The sequence below is a fragment of the Anneissia japonica genome, unplaced genomic scaffold, assembly GCF_011630105.1.
Source record: "Anneissia japonica isolate Jap-2015-1 unplaced genomic scaffold, ASM1163010v1 scaffold287720_len810639_cov167, whole genome shotgun sequence".
NCBI lineage: Eukaryota > Metazoa > Echinodermata > Crinoidea > Comatulida > Comatulidae > Anneissia > Anneissia japonica.
The window spans coordinates 740,931-756,896 of record NW_022736945.1 but is presented as its reverse complement, the minus strand read 5'-3'; the positions used below and the strand labels follow the sequence as shown (position 1 = coordinate 756,896).

Below are 15,966 nucleotides of genomic sequence, written 5' to 3'. Positions count from 1 at the left end.
CTTTGCCACATATATTTTTTATTTGGCCTAATAATGATGCCGTATAATCATGATGTTAATTTTCAGGATTTTTTCTATGTTAATATGAAAAAATCATGATGATGATGAAAATAATTACATTGGCAGCAGCTCGGATTACATGACGTTTTTGAACCTGGTCGACAAGTGTGTTTTTAACGTTACTTTGTTTCTTGTACTAGGAGGGAGGGTCGAAGCTAGGCTTAGGGATTTTTTTAATGGTATATTTTCAGTTGTATTGGAGTCAATAATGTGTGTTTGGCAGACAAAGCTCTTGGTAGTTGATAAATCAAAAAAATTGATTTTAATTGATTCAAATTTTTTTTATTGAACAATGAAAGATAATATAATACAAGATATATGTAAGCAATCCAATATTTTGTATAATTCAAGTTTGTTAACCTCTGTATCAAATTGTATGTGGCAGGTTTGTGTGAAGTTACCATATACTGTATGGGCATGATGATCATTACACTCAGATATAAGCATCAGTAAATCACATGTATTTATCACATACAATTTAATAGTGTAAACACCAGATCTTAGTCTCCACACACTGTAGGCCTATTATATAATTTATATAATCGTTAGAAATATGATGCATGCTATTAAACTCATTTGACCTTCATAATTCCTGTGGAATATCCTTGTAACTTCCATGATAATAATGTTTTGCTCCAATCCATATTTTGATTACATCCTGTTTCATTCTTCATTTTAGCTTCCAGCTATCCATTAATATGCATGTACTGTAGTAGTAGCTTATAATTATTACCATTTTCTTTGAAATGTCAATGCCACATTGACCTTTTATAAAATGATTGATCATTTCCAATCCAAGGAGATATTAAATACAGTAATACACAAGACAGTACAGTATGTAAATATTGTTTAACATTGGTATTAACACAGCAGTTTTGGTCACAAATTTGGAAAACAATTTACAAAAAAAAAATTTTTCTCAGTTTTACCAAAAACATAACATTTTCTATTTCAAGTCACTATATATTACTATATATGATAGTAATAACTAATAATAATATATATTTATAATAGTAATGTATTATATATGTATTACTATATAATAATAATAAATATATATAAATTATCTCACTTTCATAGACTAACAGCATAACTTCTAATTTGTGTATTTTTAAAATTTAATTTTGATATAAACTTGCATATTAACATACAAATGAATAACATTTTTTAAATGTGGATACAGTAGAAAGAAATATTTATCATTCAGTATGTTTACAGATACATGTAGCCTATCATCAATGTATTATAATGCATGATGCATTGTTTTTCTAGATGAGGAGGGATAGGGAGAGGGTTGGTGGTATTTAAGATTTTTTTTACAAACGATTGAACATGGACACTGGTACATGGAATTTAAATTTAAAAAGTAGCTTGTTTTGAAGTACCGTGCACCTCTCTTTCTTCTTAATTTTCTTTTTCTCTTTTTTTTTTTTCTAACATTTTTGGGGGCCTAGCCCCATGTCCCTCCCCCTTCCTGGATCTTCCCCTGATCATCTTGTTATCTTACCTGTAGCCAAGCCTTTCTAGGCCTATTGATGTTGATATAATAAGCCTATACCTAGATTGTCAACTTGTGTTTATACATTGATAATCTACTGTAGGTATAGAATTCATTTGTGTTCGTCAATGCCTTTTAATGTACAGTAGAAACTGTGAATGTCTAAACTCTAATTATTTTGTTTTCTCCAGGTTAAATAAAATCCTCTGGGATGTTGAACAAATATTTTCAAATTCGACTGTAATTGAAGAAGGAAGTAAGCTGTGGATACAGGTTTCAGATATTGCCAATCGTCTGGACCAAGACCAGTGGCAAGAGTTACCCTCATCTTTGCCGCAAGGTAATCATGTTAATAAGGGTTTAATTTGCCCCTTTTATAAACCAGTGAATGGTCAAAGTGCTGGCAATGTTATTATCCCTTGTCATTGGATTGCCTCTTGCCTACATTATGCTCTTCAATGTTTTATATGAGAGCACATTGTAAATGTGTTTTATTTATAAAGAAACCTTGCATCATGCTTTTTTGTTAATTGCATATATACAGTTGCACTTGCCTAAGTAAAATTCCAAATGGCATTGAAAAATTGTTTGTCTTGGATAAAATTTTACTTACAGATCGTTAATTAATGGAAAACACAAAAATTTGGTGTAAAATAAAATTGACTTATAAAGTCAACTTAGGCAAGTTTAAATGTAGTCTTCTTGTATCAGACAAACATTGATTTCCATGCCACAACATCTGTACTACTGTACTACTAGGTTCAATCTGGAAAAATAATATTTGGCACTCTATGTGTGGGTGGTGTGAGAACATATATAGTATTACAACCAGTGTTTATGAATGATATTCTACATGAACTAACAGGTTAAAACTAGAAATTGCAAATTGCAAGTGAAGTGCTGCGAAGTACAACTGCATATAAATGTCCTTCAAACAAAATTATTTATGCGAGTCAAGTGAAAATAATGAATAATAAAAATATAACAAATAGTATGAGACACGACCCATTGTCTATATTAGAACACTTCTCATTGGGTAACAAAGTCGTAATTTTTCATTTTTGTCAAAAAGTGTCTATAGTGGTGAATTATGGTTTAGGTTTTTTTTAATAAAATTTCAAAAATTTCTATGTACTGTATGTGGAAAATGTAGTTGATTACCAAAAGTGTGAGACATCACAGGTGTGATCCAGCGAGCCATGACGTCACAAAAATAGATACGAGACGTTAACGAGTTGTGCGAGGTATCGGCTGAGATATGTGGAGTACAATTCAAAAAACAACTATAGGTCTAATAATGAATTATTGTGATGTTAAAGAGACAATGTTAGCTATCAAGGAGCGACGTTGTTTTTCATTGGGACCGTCATCCCTTCAAGGCTATGCCTATACCATCCTAGCTAGTCCTAGAGTAGGATAAGGCTAGCGCGACATGTGGACATTGGTACGTGTAGGTTAGTCTACAACGTCGCCTAAAGTAATTGATTTTACCCAGCAGAACGAAAGAAGGAAACTCCACTTTTCAGTCGTCTTAGGCCCATGTTTTTTGACAAACAATGACCTTTCAGAGGTCAAATTGCTGTCAAGAATATGAATTGGCTGCTTCGCAGCAAATAGTACAGTGTGTAGTTTTGTTTTTGTAACAGAATACCTGGAGGTGTGTCACAAAGTAGACCCATTCACTTGTTTGCCGGAAAAACTTGCTCATTCATGTCTTCTGTATAAACTTCCTTATTACTGCAACTGGTATCCTGGTGTGTCAGCAAAAACTTTTTAACTAAGTCATTGGTTTAATAAATGTCCTTGAAGATACAGTACCCACTTTCCAGTGGAAACATTTCCAGAAATTTTCCTAATGGAAATTATTTCCATCCTTCAAACCTCCTGATATTTGTTTTTTTTCTGATGGATTATCTTCAATACAATTTATGCTTTCACTCTCAACTTGATTTGGTATCCTATTTTGGCTGTTTTCCTTCTTTATTTCAATCAATTTTTACTGTAGTTACTATTATCACTTGGGCTGTATTTTACCAATTCATCTCTGTAACATTTTAAAATCTAATTATTCCATTCATAATTACAATAGACAAAATATCTCTAATATTTGTATACAGTACCCACCCATTGAACTAATTAGGCCTATTTCCAGCATAACATTAAATTTTGGAATTTGTTACCCTCCCATTTAGTTAAAGACTCTTCCATTAAAAACTATTTAACCAGCTCAAACATCACTTTATTTTTTAATTATTACATTTTTTTTTTTATTACTAAACCTCGTCCATTTTTTTTGTTGCTCCATCTCGGTTGGTCGGTGTGTAATCAAATTGTTTTGTTTTTGTTTTTTGTTTTTTTTTGTCCTGTGCAGTGTAAGGAAGTTAATAAATGTTGATTTGATTTTAATGAACTTTTAAAAATGATGTATTTTTATGATCCCTATTTTTTAGCCTTCTGCATTCAAAAATACATTTTAATGATGATGATAATAGTTTTTAGATATAATGATAGGCATTCTTGAGTCTTCTTGATCACTGATCTACTTGGTCATGCAAAGAATGGGAATATTAAAAAAGAAAATGAAAATCATGTATTGTTATGTATCTTGGATAATTATTTTCTTTTTACATTATCTAAATTGTTAATAGACAAGTCATTGGCTGATTATTTGGAAAACCCAACTGAAGTAAAGAACTTAATGACTGATGAATTGAACCTAACGCCTGATGTAGCTGATGCACTGTTGAATGCTCCTATTACCCCTCAGCAGGTAAGTGGTAGAGTCCATGTGTGCCTTCAAGCGTGTTGTCAACATTACAGTTTTTACGTAATCTTGCTGAAGCTGCTTTATAACATATTGTTACATCAATAATTTAATGGTTTACATTATATTAAATTCCACAGGGGATTGCCAAACAGAAATATGACATGTATTTTGCATCAAATTTACTTCATGCAACCAAGTTTGCTTACATAATGTATTAAATTCAAGCCAAGCATATATGGACAACTTAATTATAGGTCATGTTGATTATTATATATATGTAAATGTTCAGTTATGAAAATTTTTTAAATAATAAAGAAATACTATATTATCAGCGACAAAAATGAAAATATTGTTTAGACAGATTAATCTAATTTATATTTGACAAGGAATATAGAGATAAAAACCTAAATTTAACTGATAAACAGCAAACTGTTTTTAAATAATAACAAATTAAGTATAAATTACATATATGATCTGATTCAGATTATTATTATTATTATTAATTGACATGATATTTGTTGATTATTAGTAAATATCAGTAACTTTGCACTGGCCTTTTGCTTGTTTTCTTGGTAACTTTTTTTAATGAATTTTATGCTTTTTACATTGTGCATTGTTTTAATGATTGTACTGTTTTTTATATGAGATGCGAATAAATCAAATCAAATAAAAAAAAACTAATATATTTTTAAGTAGCATAATAAGGTTTCTAAACTAATTAACAACTAATTACCTAACAGATTTACCATTCATGAAATGTGAATGTAGGCTGGGTAAACATCAGTGGGTGGGCGTTATGTTTTGTGGCATGATAATTCTACCTAACCACCTTTATTGCTTTTAACATGGGTGGTTTTGTCATTGATTATAAATTATGTTACATAATAGTGACCTTGGTATTTTACATATCTAGATATCATTTACTTCAATTCCTATTACAATTTTTTTGATTCTGGTAATTCTTATATAGCTTTAATCTGAACCCTTTTAAAAGAAATAAAATAATCCAGAAAATAAGATTAAAATAATACGACCCCCTGTTTTTCGATTGTAATTTGCTATTTTAAGCCTCGTCTATAAATATGCAAGTATATATATGATATGTTTCTTTGGTATGTAGATATTTGAGTTGTTTGAAGGAGATGAATATAAAAGTATAGCCTGTAATGCTACAGCGCTGAAGGCTGTACTAGATATATCGGATCCAGCTCTTCTTGATAAGACAAAAAGGGAACTCTGTGATCTTACCACCGATGACTGGAATAAACTCGGGGAAGATATTGTTCGAAACATTGACTGGACTCAGCTTCTTGCAGGGGTAAAATATTTTATTTATTTTATTTCAACAATCTTTATAGATGGTGACCCTTCCAGCTAGGCTAATATTCATGATGGATTTAGGGATCAGGAACATAACCCTGGTTGTGCCACTGTCGTCTTTTCTTTTTTAACAGAAAAAAAAATACAAAATGGCGTACAAATATTACAATATTTTGTTATAGTATAATTATTATACTGACCACGAATTAATACCATTGTTGGATGCTTACATCTAGGACTATATAAAATTGGCACCTCCCTCATCTCAGAAGTTCTGGATCTTCCCCTGATCTTCAAAAAACAATATGCAATTGAATGAAATCAAAAAACCAAACAAATATCAATATGGAAGTCATAAAAACTTATTAAAATTCACTGTAAATATTCTTAATATAATATAAAATTTCTTACACTACAGTTTTGACAACTTTGTTTGAAGTTCAACAAAGTTGGTCAAAACTGTAGTGGTAAGACATGTTACAGTTGGCTTAGTACTAAAGAAAATTCATCTAAAATATATATCAGAAGCCAAATGAAATTATTTAAACAATAAATATCCAGCTTTAGTTAAATATGACAGGCAGGGAAAAAATATTTGGAGAAGTTACAAAGTGCATCATTTTCTTTCCAGACTGATACATTAGATCCAACTTCTCTTGAAAATCTGGACCCATCATCATATGCAGATCTCGATCCAAAGAAATTAGAAGAACTCACCACACAACTTCAAAATGCTGGATTAACAGCTGTCGGTAAGTTTACAAGGAATAGGAAGGAAGAATAAGTTTACAAATTGTTCACCTTATTATGTATTTCCCATTCCATGTTACTGTTGTATGTGTATTTATAAGTAAGATTTCGACTTGCTTATGAATTTTTCTTGTAAACTACATTATCACTTTTATTCTGTTTTTGGATTGGGCTGAAGATCTACTCTATATGGGGTTCCAAATCTCCAGCAACTCATGGGAGTCTCTCAGAAGTTTGGACGGCCTCCCCATCTCCCTCAAATTATTGATACTTTTGCATGTATTCACTGTTTTATTGTCAATTTTTCTCATGGAAAACAGTGCTGATATGTATCGCTATGTGCAGCAAAACAAAATTATATATGTTACCAAAGAGCTCATTTAGCCATATCTACCGGAAGTGACTGCTTCCCAATTGGGACTCCTGATATAGTCATTGGTGGATCTTGAGGGGGATCAGGGGGGGTCCTGACCACCTAGGAATCAAAATTTTCCTGAACTTCCCCCATTCTCTTTGGGTTTCATCTGTTCATGGAAAAAAGAATATGTATGCAACTACTCAATTTTTTTTATGTATACACACATAGACCTATTTACTGTAATAAGAATGAGAAACTTTGTTTGACCGTTTTCATTATGGGAATACCTTGAATTTTGAAGTACTCGGAAGTCGGGAAATCAAATTTCCCTGGGGAGGACCCTGACCCCCTTTTTTAGGGGTTCATTGATTCATGGAAAAAGAATTATGTATGCAACTACTCAATTTTTTTTTCTGTATGTATACCAGTACACATAAAATAGGTCTATTTACTGTAAAAATAATGAGAAAAATTTTAATACCTGACCATTTTCAAGAGGGGATAAAACCTTGAATTTTAAAGAACTTAAAAGTCATCAAAAGACACTTCAGAAGTTGGGAAAGCTCATTTCACGCAATCTAGGAATCAACATTTTCCCGGCGGAGGACCCCCAACCCCCCTTTCTTTTTGGATTTTTTTTTAAACATTCTGACCCGCTACTAAATTTGAACCCAGATCTGCCCCTGTATAGTTGAGTAGTATAGTTTTTAACTTTTTAGTAAACTGCAGATGGCAGTACCAACTAAGGTTAGGGATGTTGTTTATTCAGTAATAACAACTTAATTGTCAGAGGGCTGTCATATTACCTAATATTAATAATATTGAAAAAAATTCAGAGTGTTACATTTTATTATCAAAAGAAATTAAATATACATGATTCTTTGTTTACCATTTTATATTCAGAAAATTTTCCATTAAGCAGTGTGATTAACAATCCAAACCAGTTGCAAACATTCCTGACCCAGAATATCTCACTGTCTGATGGAGCCACTAATGCCTTACTACAGTCATCGACTTCCGTTAAAGAAGTAAGTCATTAATTTACCTATTAGCATAGTTAGTTGCAGTATGTAGTTTCCAAATTTGTGTGCATTGAACCATATAGATACTTGGACTTAATTGGATCTTGGATCTTTTTTATATGGATATTTTTTTATGTATTTTAGTTACAACTCCTTTCTGAAGGCAGTGCGATGAGACCTATTGTGTGCAATACGACAACGCTGCGTGAATATGTGGACGTTGCGGATCCCAGTTCGCTGCAAACACTCAGCGATTCATTGTGCAATTTGACAGATGCTCAATTGGACGAGTTGTCCCAGGCAGTCAGCAAGCAGGTTAATGTAACTACCTTCCTGAAACTTGTAAGTTTTTTTTGTCTCCCTCTAGGTCACCGGTGGGCAAAGTTCGGGCCGACAGTGATTTGTTTGCGGCCCACGAAAATGAATGAAATACCCGATGTGTGCCCACCAACCATCTTTGGCTGGAAAACACCTTGTTTTATATGGCCCAACATCAATCATCTATAAAAAGTAATATTAAAACTGAGCATAAAACGGTATAAAAAGCAGTGCATAAAGGTTTTTTGGAAGTGCACTGGACACATCAAAGTTTGGGTGCTGCCCTCGATGTTAAATAAAAAATTCACTTTGGCCCTCCAACACATTTCTATGCCCACTCCTGCTCTGGAGGAAAATCCATTTTGCAGCTACTTGTTTATCAGCCATTTTACTGAATGTAGAATTTAAGAATAACTATAGCATTCTTTGTAACACTAGTGCAAGGATAACAATGTATTATTACATTGTTATCATTACTAAGTTATTTTAGTATGCATGCTTAATTTATTTAAAGGAATAAACTATTATATGAAGCAGTGCTACAAATATAATTCAGAATTGATTGGTTTAAAAAGTGTTTATCTGATGTAATTTACAATTTAATTGTTTTTTTTTTAGTTCAATGTTACTGATACAGAATCAGCTATGAATCTTTTTGTTGAACTCTCAGACGTGGCTAAAGAGGTGAGGTCTTTTTATATATATTGCTCCTCAAGAGACCTTAAGTAAAAACTAAACATTTTTATGACTTTAAAATTGTGTTTGCATTGAGATAAATTGTATGTATCCCTGTATTCCAGCAATTTAGAATATTCTGAGTACAGTAAATATCTATATACAGTATCTATATATTTTTATTATTAATATTTTAGATTCAAGATCTCCAAAGTATTGAAGTGTATATCCAGGATATTCAAACGCAGCTGGGTAACACAGACATGCAAGCGCTTGTATGTGGTTTAAGTACAGATAATGATCTGTTAGCAGGCCAGGTTGATGGACAACACGAAGGAGGGTTAGATGGTGGGGAGACTAGAGTATCGAGTAGCACTCCATCCATGAAAGATAGTTGCAGTTTGGGAACATTCAACTTCACAGGAGCCTTGGAAACCTATGGTAATTTTTTTGTTTGTTTTTGTACGATATATATGATACAAGGTTCTTTATTTGCAGTTGTGTGACACAAATTGAAATTTGTATGACAACTGCCAAAAATTGAAAATATTGTATAATAATTACCCCATTATGGGATGTTCAAAACACATCATTTGTATGCTTTTAATCAATTCTTTATGCAAAACCACTATAAGTACGATAGCAGCTCAAAGGGCTGAATTCGAGTACAAATTTACAGTTAAGGTACACAATCAAGGAAAAACAGAAGGAAACATCAAAAGTACAATTAAAAACAAAATTCAAGTACAAAGTGTAATATAATAAAAAAATAAAAATACTCAATACATACTCAGTCTAGGGGATTGTTTCATTATGCTTAAGCTATAAGAGCACATTGGCATTTGATTCTGCTGCTACTACTTATGCTCTTCCTGAGTGGAGGCAGACAATCAAAATTAAGTGCCTTGCCCAGTTACACAAAACAAATGGCCAGCCACAGACTCTCATTTTTTTAATTTTTGGAAATTGAAATTTTAAAATGAGATAATGTGAAATTAGTTGCATAATTAATGTCTTGGATTGATTTATAGACGGATGTCCATTAGATCTGATGGAAGATTCTGACGACCCTTGTGTTGTTGTACTGATGCGGATGTTGAAACCTCTTCTCCAAGGTGCAATCTTGTATACACCAAACAATGAAGCTACAAATATAATCATTGAAAAGGTAGTTTGAATTCAATTTAACCCCATTATTATGATAGTAGTGATGTTTTGCCCTACCTGACGTGTTATGATACTTTCCTGATGGAAACTCAAATCAAAATAGCAATAGCAATAGCTCAATACTTGTGGAATATTGCAGTAGTACCTTTTAATTAATATTAATTAACAGTACAAATACATATTCTAACTGTTGTGTGTTTTGTTTAATTTCAGGCCAAGGCGCCCTTTGACACCTTGTGGATGGTGAATGACCTTGCAGAGCGATGGTTGGCTTACTCGCCTAGGTTACGACAACTTATAAGCCCTGATGGCCAATTAGGTCAGCTTGAGGTGGGTTTTTATTACCTTCTTCATTGTAGTTTTTGTAAGCCGTTTTTGCCCAACTTGGTATCTGCCACTGCATGTCAGATATTATAATCTCCAATGTTTGTTGCATGGAATGATGGCGTGAACAGACCTTTAAATAATTTCAATTCACAACTCTGATATTACAAAAATGGAATACTTTTCCACTATAAACAGCTCCTCTCCACTTACTCTCCTTCTTTATGAAAATTTTTATCTCAAATAAAACTAATTTTCATTGAAATTATAATCAGAAAACTTTGCAGAACCCAGTCGTAAGGGCTGCCTTAGAAGAAGCGTACGAAGCTGCAGCAAATCAATCAGACGTTGACTTCTCAAAGACAATAGATATAGTGGAATCCATCAATACTACTGAGTGGCTGCAAGTTCTTGATGCATTGGACAATGTTGCAAACATCACAATTAAGATGCTCAAGGTAAATGTGTTTTTTATGATGAGGTTGATTTTTTTTTTTACTTTACAAGTAAAGTAACACATAAATGAAAATATAGTAAAACCCATCCTATTGGGCTTCCTCATTAAGGTGACATCCCTATTAAGTGTAAGTACTGTATTTTTAATGTTATTCAACTGATAATGGAAACTTTAGTTCTTATAAACTTACAAGTAAAATTTTATATATTGTGTTGAATATATTCTGGATTTCTGTATTGGCAGTGCATCAAGATTGACCGTTTCTTGGGTATGGAGTCAGAGGAGACAATGTTGGAGGAGGCATCAAAGCTACTCACCAATGAAACATTCTGGGCAGGTTGGTAAATGTTCTTGTGTAACTGCAAATATAATAATGGTATACATAATTTGTATGTGTACTTTCAGGAATTTACATGGTAGTTTTTGAAAAGCTTGTTCTTGTTTACAGGTGTTGTGTTTATAGACATGGAAGGTGCTGGTAGCACAATTCCAGGGCATGTGAAGTACAAAATACGAATGGATTCCGATAGAGTTGAAAAAACAAGATACCTCACTGATAGGTAATTAGATAAGATCATGTATTTGTTCAATTAACATACTTGCTAGAATGTATGCTTTCTCTGGGCAATATAGTAAAGTTTTCATACCTAGCACATAGCTTACATTTCTGCTGACTTTGTGCATTTGTGTGTCGAGATGGCTTCTTCCAAGATAATTCAACCAAATTATATTCCTCTCCATATAGTTTTTGAGCAGCTTCCATCTAGGAAGCTGACAACTTAATAAACAAGTGAGGATGTTTTGAATGTTTTACTCTTTATATTTTCTCTTTACCACCCTTAATATTATACTTCATATTTTCTCTGAAGGTACTGGTCACCTGGGCCGAGAGGGGGAGTTAGCTTTGACCTAAAATACATTCAAAGTGGATTTGTGTATGTACAGGACATGATTGAACAAGGTATCATTAAAGCATCTACCGGTGTTGAGAAAGCGGGTGCAGGCATCTATGTGCAACAGTTTCCTTATCCATGCTATATCGATGATTTGTAAGTAGATCTCTTAATAACGCTTGACTTCCTTAATTTCATACTGTTTGATTCCTGTTAGAATTCTCTTTTATTTTGTTTAAACTAATATATTTTGGGATTTTAAAGATTGCACTCCTGTTCAATTGGGCAGAATTTTGAGTTTCAAAAAGAATATTATTCACACATCTTTATTTTTTTAGTTAACATAACTCTGGCATAATTTTTTTTTTGTATTGCCATTACCCGTGTATGTGCTATCTTTTTGAGAAATGTAAATAAATAGGAATAAAAATTTTAATATATTAAGCCTCAGTCAGGTGTTAAACAGTTAACTGTAGAGCTAAAAACTCTCTGAAATTTCAAGGCGTATAAGAAGGTATAGCCTGGTTTCCATAAAATCGCTACATGTTATCGCCAACTCTGATTGGTCTGTTGAATCAGGAAGCATTCCTGATTGTGTCGAAGACAGCTACGCAGTGCAAGGATTGCAGTGAAAACACTGTAGCGACTGTGTAGTAATTGTATGGAGACTAAGCTTAAGAGAATCATTAAAACATTTTATTTGATGAAATTTTATGTTTATCACGATTCCAATGAGAATTGTAATGGTAATTTTCATCTCCTTTCCAGGTTTGTGTTTGAATTGTCTGGCGCCCTCCCATTGTGGATGACCATTTCCTGGGTTTATTCTGTCGCCATGATCATTAAAAGCATTGTATATGAGAAGGAGAAACGTCTGAAAGAAGTAATGAAAGTGATGGGCCTCAGTAACGGGGTGCATTGGGTGGCTTGGATGATCAATAGCTTCACAGTCATGTTCCTCAGTTCAATCCTCCTTATTATTGTTATCAAGGTATGTATCTCTATCTTGTTCTCAGTGGTGGCACCCCAGCGGTCACATGAACCCCATTGGGAGAGAAGCCTGATGGTGGAACACCTGTCAGGGAACACTGCTTTGAAAAAAACAGTTTTACAGTGTGACAATTCGTTTTTGGGTGCCTATTCTTAAAATTTTCTCACCTCAGTTTCATCAGCTAAGGCTAGTGTAGACCCCACTCCCAAGGACTTTGAACCCTTTGTTAGGGAATCGCTGGTGCTACCAGATACTTTAATTATAAGCCTCTTTTTACAAATTTCATCTTTTTTTTTTTTTTTTGGAAATCTCTAATTTTGTTCATAATTTTACAATTTTTACTATTTCACAGTCTAGAAGCACCTGATCAAAGAAATATTTTTCTAGTCAAAAATCCTTGTAGTAAAATGCCTGTAAACTGATTTTTTTTAAAACATGTTTTACTTGAAATGTTTGAGGGTGTTCTCAATATTTTATTTTTTTCTCCACAGCAAGGCGACCTCCTGATATACAGTGACCCCTTTGTGCTCCTGTTTTTCTTCTCATCATTCAGTATCTCCACAATTGCCCTCTGCTTTCTGATAAGTGTTTTTTTCTCACGTGCCAACTTAGCAGCTGCATGTGGTGCGGTGTTTTACTTCGCTACGTATGTGCCGTACACCATGGTATACTCATGGGATGAGTATATGTCAACTGGAGCGAAGTTTACTGTCGTAAGTATTTTTAATGATCAAAAAAGCACCTAATAAATGGAGTTGAACATCTGTCATAGAGCAGTCAATGTAGTATGCTTATACCATGTAGACCATTTATCTCCTTGATCTATTTCATCTCTGCTCAAGGGTTCAGTTTTGATGGTGTATTACCGTTAATATATTATTTATTTTTATTCTAGTCTTTGTGCAATACGATTGCCTTTGGTTACGGGACAACCTACTTGTCACTGTATGAGATCCAAGGAACTGGTGTCCAGTGGTCCAACATCGCTAAAAGCCCAGTAACAGGTGATAATGGGTTTGGCTTCCTGCAGTCTATCATCATGATGTGGGTAGATACTGTCATTTACTTAATCCTTGTGTGGTATATTGAAGCTGTGTTTCCAGGTTAGTCTGCCATTTTTTACCATCAATATTAATTGTCTATTTGTGTATGGTTATGTTTAAAGCTAATTCTGTTAATTATTAAAGCTCAGCTTCCTGCCTAGCTGAGTTTCTTTTCTTTTGAGCCAGCACTTCGCTCAGTAGTTAGTGAACAATCAATTGTTACATACATACCCAGTCACAAGATTAAGGGGTTGAATGTTTAATTTAAGGTGGCGTATGCCTTGAAATTAATTAATCACTAGCTAACAACTAGAGCTACTTTAACAATTGTTAAATATTCTTGTTTTTCTAATTTAAATTTGTTTTTTAAATATTTCTTATGTAATGTTTTGCTTTCTTTTCATGAACCTAGGCCAGTATGGGATGCCTCGAGATTGGTATTTTCCTTTCACAAAATCTTATTGGTTTGGAAAAAGTGCAAATATAGACAATAGTGATGCATGTGAACTTGGAAGAATATCTGATGGTAAGTAGATTTATTAGGAGTTCTAATGGAGAGAAGCTTGGAGGAGGGTATAGTGTTATCCTCTGTTGTTCTTGATGTTGTTGGTGATAATGTGTTGTGGGTTGGAGTGGTACTGTTTTCATTGTTGTTGTTAATGATGTTAGTTTGAATGATGAAGAGCCTATGATTTTATTGAAAGGCTAAAAGAAATTATGCTAGCCAGCATTATTTTGAGATGGTTAATTGCTGTAACAAATAATGTTAGAGTTAATTTAATTATAAATCTTAACCAAACAGGTAAAACTTACCAATTAGCATGTGCTCTAAGTTGATTTACTTTTATCTTCTCCAGATGTTGCTTTGAACAATTTTTATTTGGATAAATCTTTGTTTTTTTTTTTCAAACAAAATGAACGTAATTCAATAAAATTATTACTTTATTTTCACAGTGGATTAAATTGTAATACTTCAAGTTTAACTTCAATGTCTTATATGTGATTGGGTGTGGTCCCACCAACAATAATACAATGACTAAGTTCAGTTTGGTCAATGTTCCTATCTCCTCAATTTGTTAGGTTTGTGTAACTTTTTATAATTTTAACCAAGTGTAGATTAGTTCCTTCGGGAAGTTTGTTTCATTTTTAATGATTGTATGAATTTGATTTTTTTTTCCCTCAGACGACCCTACCATATTTGAACGTGACCCGGAACATCTAAAATTGGGAGTGTCTATCCGCAATCTTGTTAAAGTCTACAAGCTCGGAAAAAAAACTGCAGTTGATGGGTTGAATCTGAATTTCTATGAAGACCAGATCACCTCTTTTCTTGGACATAATGGCGCTGGAAAAACCACCACAATGTATGTTCAAAGATTATTATTTTAGCTTTAAATTTCCGATTGAGACCAACAAAAGGCAGTACAGTAATAGCAGAAAGAATTACATGGATAATTGACCTAACCAAACATAAAAAAAACAATGCACAGTAATCTAAGATGGATTACATTGTTGTTATGAAATAAATATAGAGTAATCCTTCCTTAGAATAATATAAATATTGATAATTACTGGAAAAATTATATTACTTCATTTATAACAAATATTTTCATTGTAATTATATTTTAATCTGTTGCTATTAAGATTTATATAATAAATATTCACTTTCAATTTTAAAATTTATAAAAAAAATTAATCAATTGCTATTTATTTAATATTAAAGGTCTATACTGACAGGACTTTTTCCTCCAACATCTGGATCAGCGTATATCTACGGCAAGGATGTTCGTAAAGAAATTGACGAGATTCGACGAAGTCTTGGCACTTGCCCTCAGCATAATGTCCTGTTTGATGAGTATGTACTTTGACTCTTTTGACTATAACATTTTTGTCAAGAAAGTCAAAATCATTTATGCTATGATTATTTTGATATTTACTGCATATTATTCTCTTGGTATTTTTACTCAGTTAATTATGTGATCACTAAGACAGTCTAGTTTGAAAGTTTTATTCCATTTATAATTATATTGTGTCTTTAATTACCAACACTAATTTTTACAGTACCCATTCTTATTAATCAATAATAATTGCAATAGAAATAATCTTATTTTCAGTTTTTCCTTTGCTGGTTTTGATATGCCAATTATATAAGTGTTATAAAAATACACAACACACCACATTACCCTTTTTAGTTCCTATGCATGTAATGCAATAGGAACTATTGTAATCACTCTTGCTATTTCCTATGTTTTTTATTGTGTGTAGTGTGTATGTGTGTGTGTAGACATTTATGCAAATGCACATGCGTCAAAAGTTCCGACAT

General features: G+C 32.8%; 1 protein-coding gene across 2 annotated transcripts in view; it reads left to right on the top strand.

Annotated features, from left to right (window-relative positions):
* LOC117116990 (phospholipid-transporting ATPase ABCA1-like) overlaps window positions 1–15,966 on the top strand; it is a 50,417-nt gene that overhangs the window by 13,786 nt on the left and 20,665 nt on the right. For both annotated transcript variants that reach the window (XM_033261159.1, XM_033261158.1), the window contains exons 5-24: window positions 1,750–1,898; window positions 4,207–4,328; window positions 5,446–5,643; window positions 6,277–6,397; window positions 7,657–7,781; window positions 7,920–8,117; window positions 8,712–8,777; window positions 8,966–9,209; window positions 9,800–9,936; window positions 10,149–10,265; window positions 10,535–10,717; window positions 10,960–11,053; window positions 11,165–11,276; window positions 11,586–11,765; window positions 12,378–12,600; window positions 13,092–13,313; window positions 13,496–13,703; window positions 14,056–14,169; window positions 14,827–15,007; window positions 15,367–15,498. In XM_033261159.1, the coding sequence (XP_033117050.1) occupies window positions 1,750–1,898; window positions 4,207–4,328; window positions 5,446–5,643; window positions 6,277–6,397; window positions 7,657–7,781; window positions 7,920–8,117; window positions 8,712–8,777; window positions 8,966–9,209; window positions 9,800–9,936; window positions 10,149–10,265; window positions 10,535–10,717; window positions 10,960–11,053; window positions 11,165–11,276; window positions 11,586–11,765; window positions 12,378–12,600; window positions 13,092–13,313; window positions 13,496–13,703; window positions 14,056–14,169; window positions 14,827–15,007; window positions 15,367–15,498 (3,126 nt within the window). The remainder of the gene's footprint in view (window positions 1–1,749; window positions 1,899–4,206; window positions 4,329–5,445; window positions 5,644–6,276; window positions 6,398–7,656; window positions 7,782–7,919; window positions 8,118–8,711; window positions 8,778–8,965; window positions 9,210–9,799; window positions 9,937–10,148; window positions 10,266–10,534; window positions 10,718–10,959; window positions 11,054–11,164; window positions 11,277–11,585; window positions 11,766–12,377; window positions 12,601–13,091; window positions 13,314–13,495; window positions 13,704–14,055; window positions 14,170–14,826; window positions 15,008–15,366; window positions 15,499–15,966) is intronic.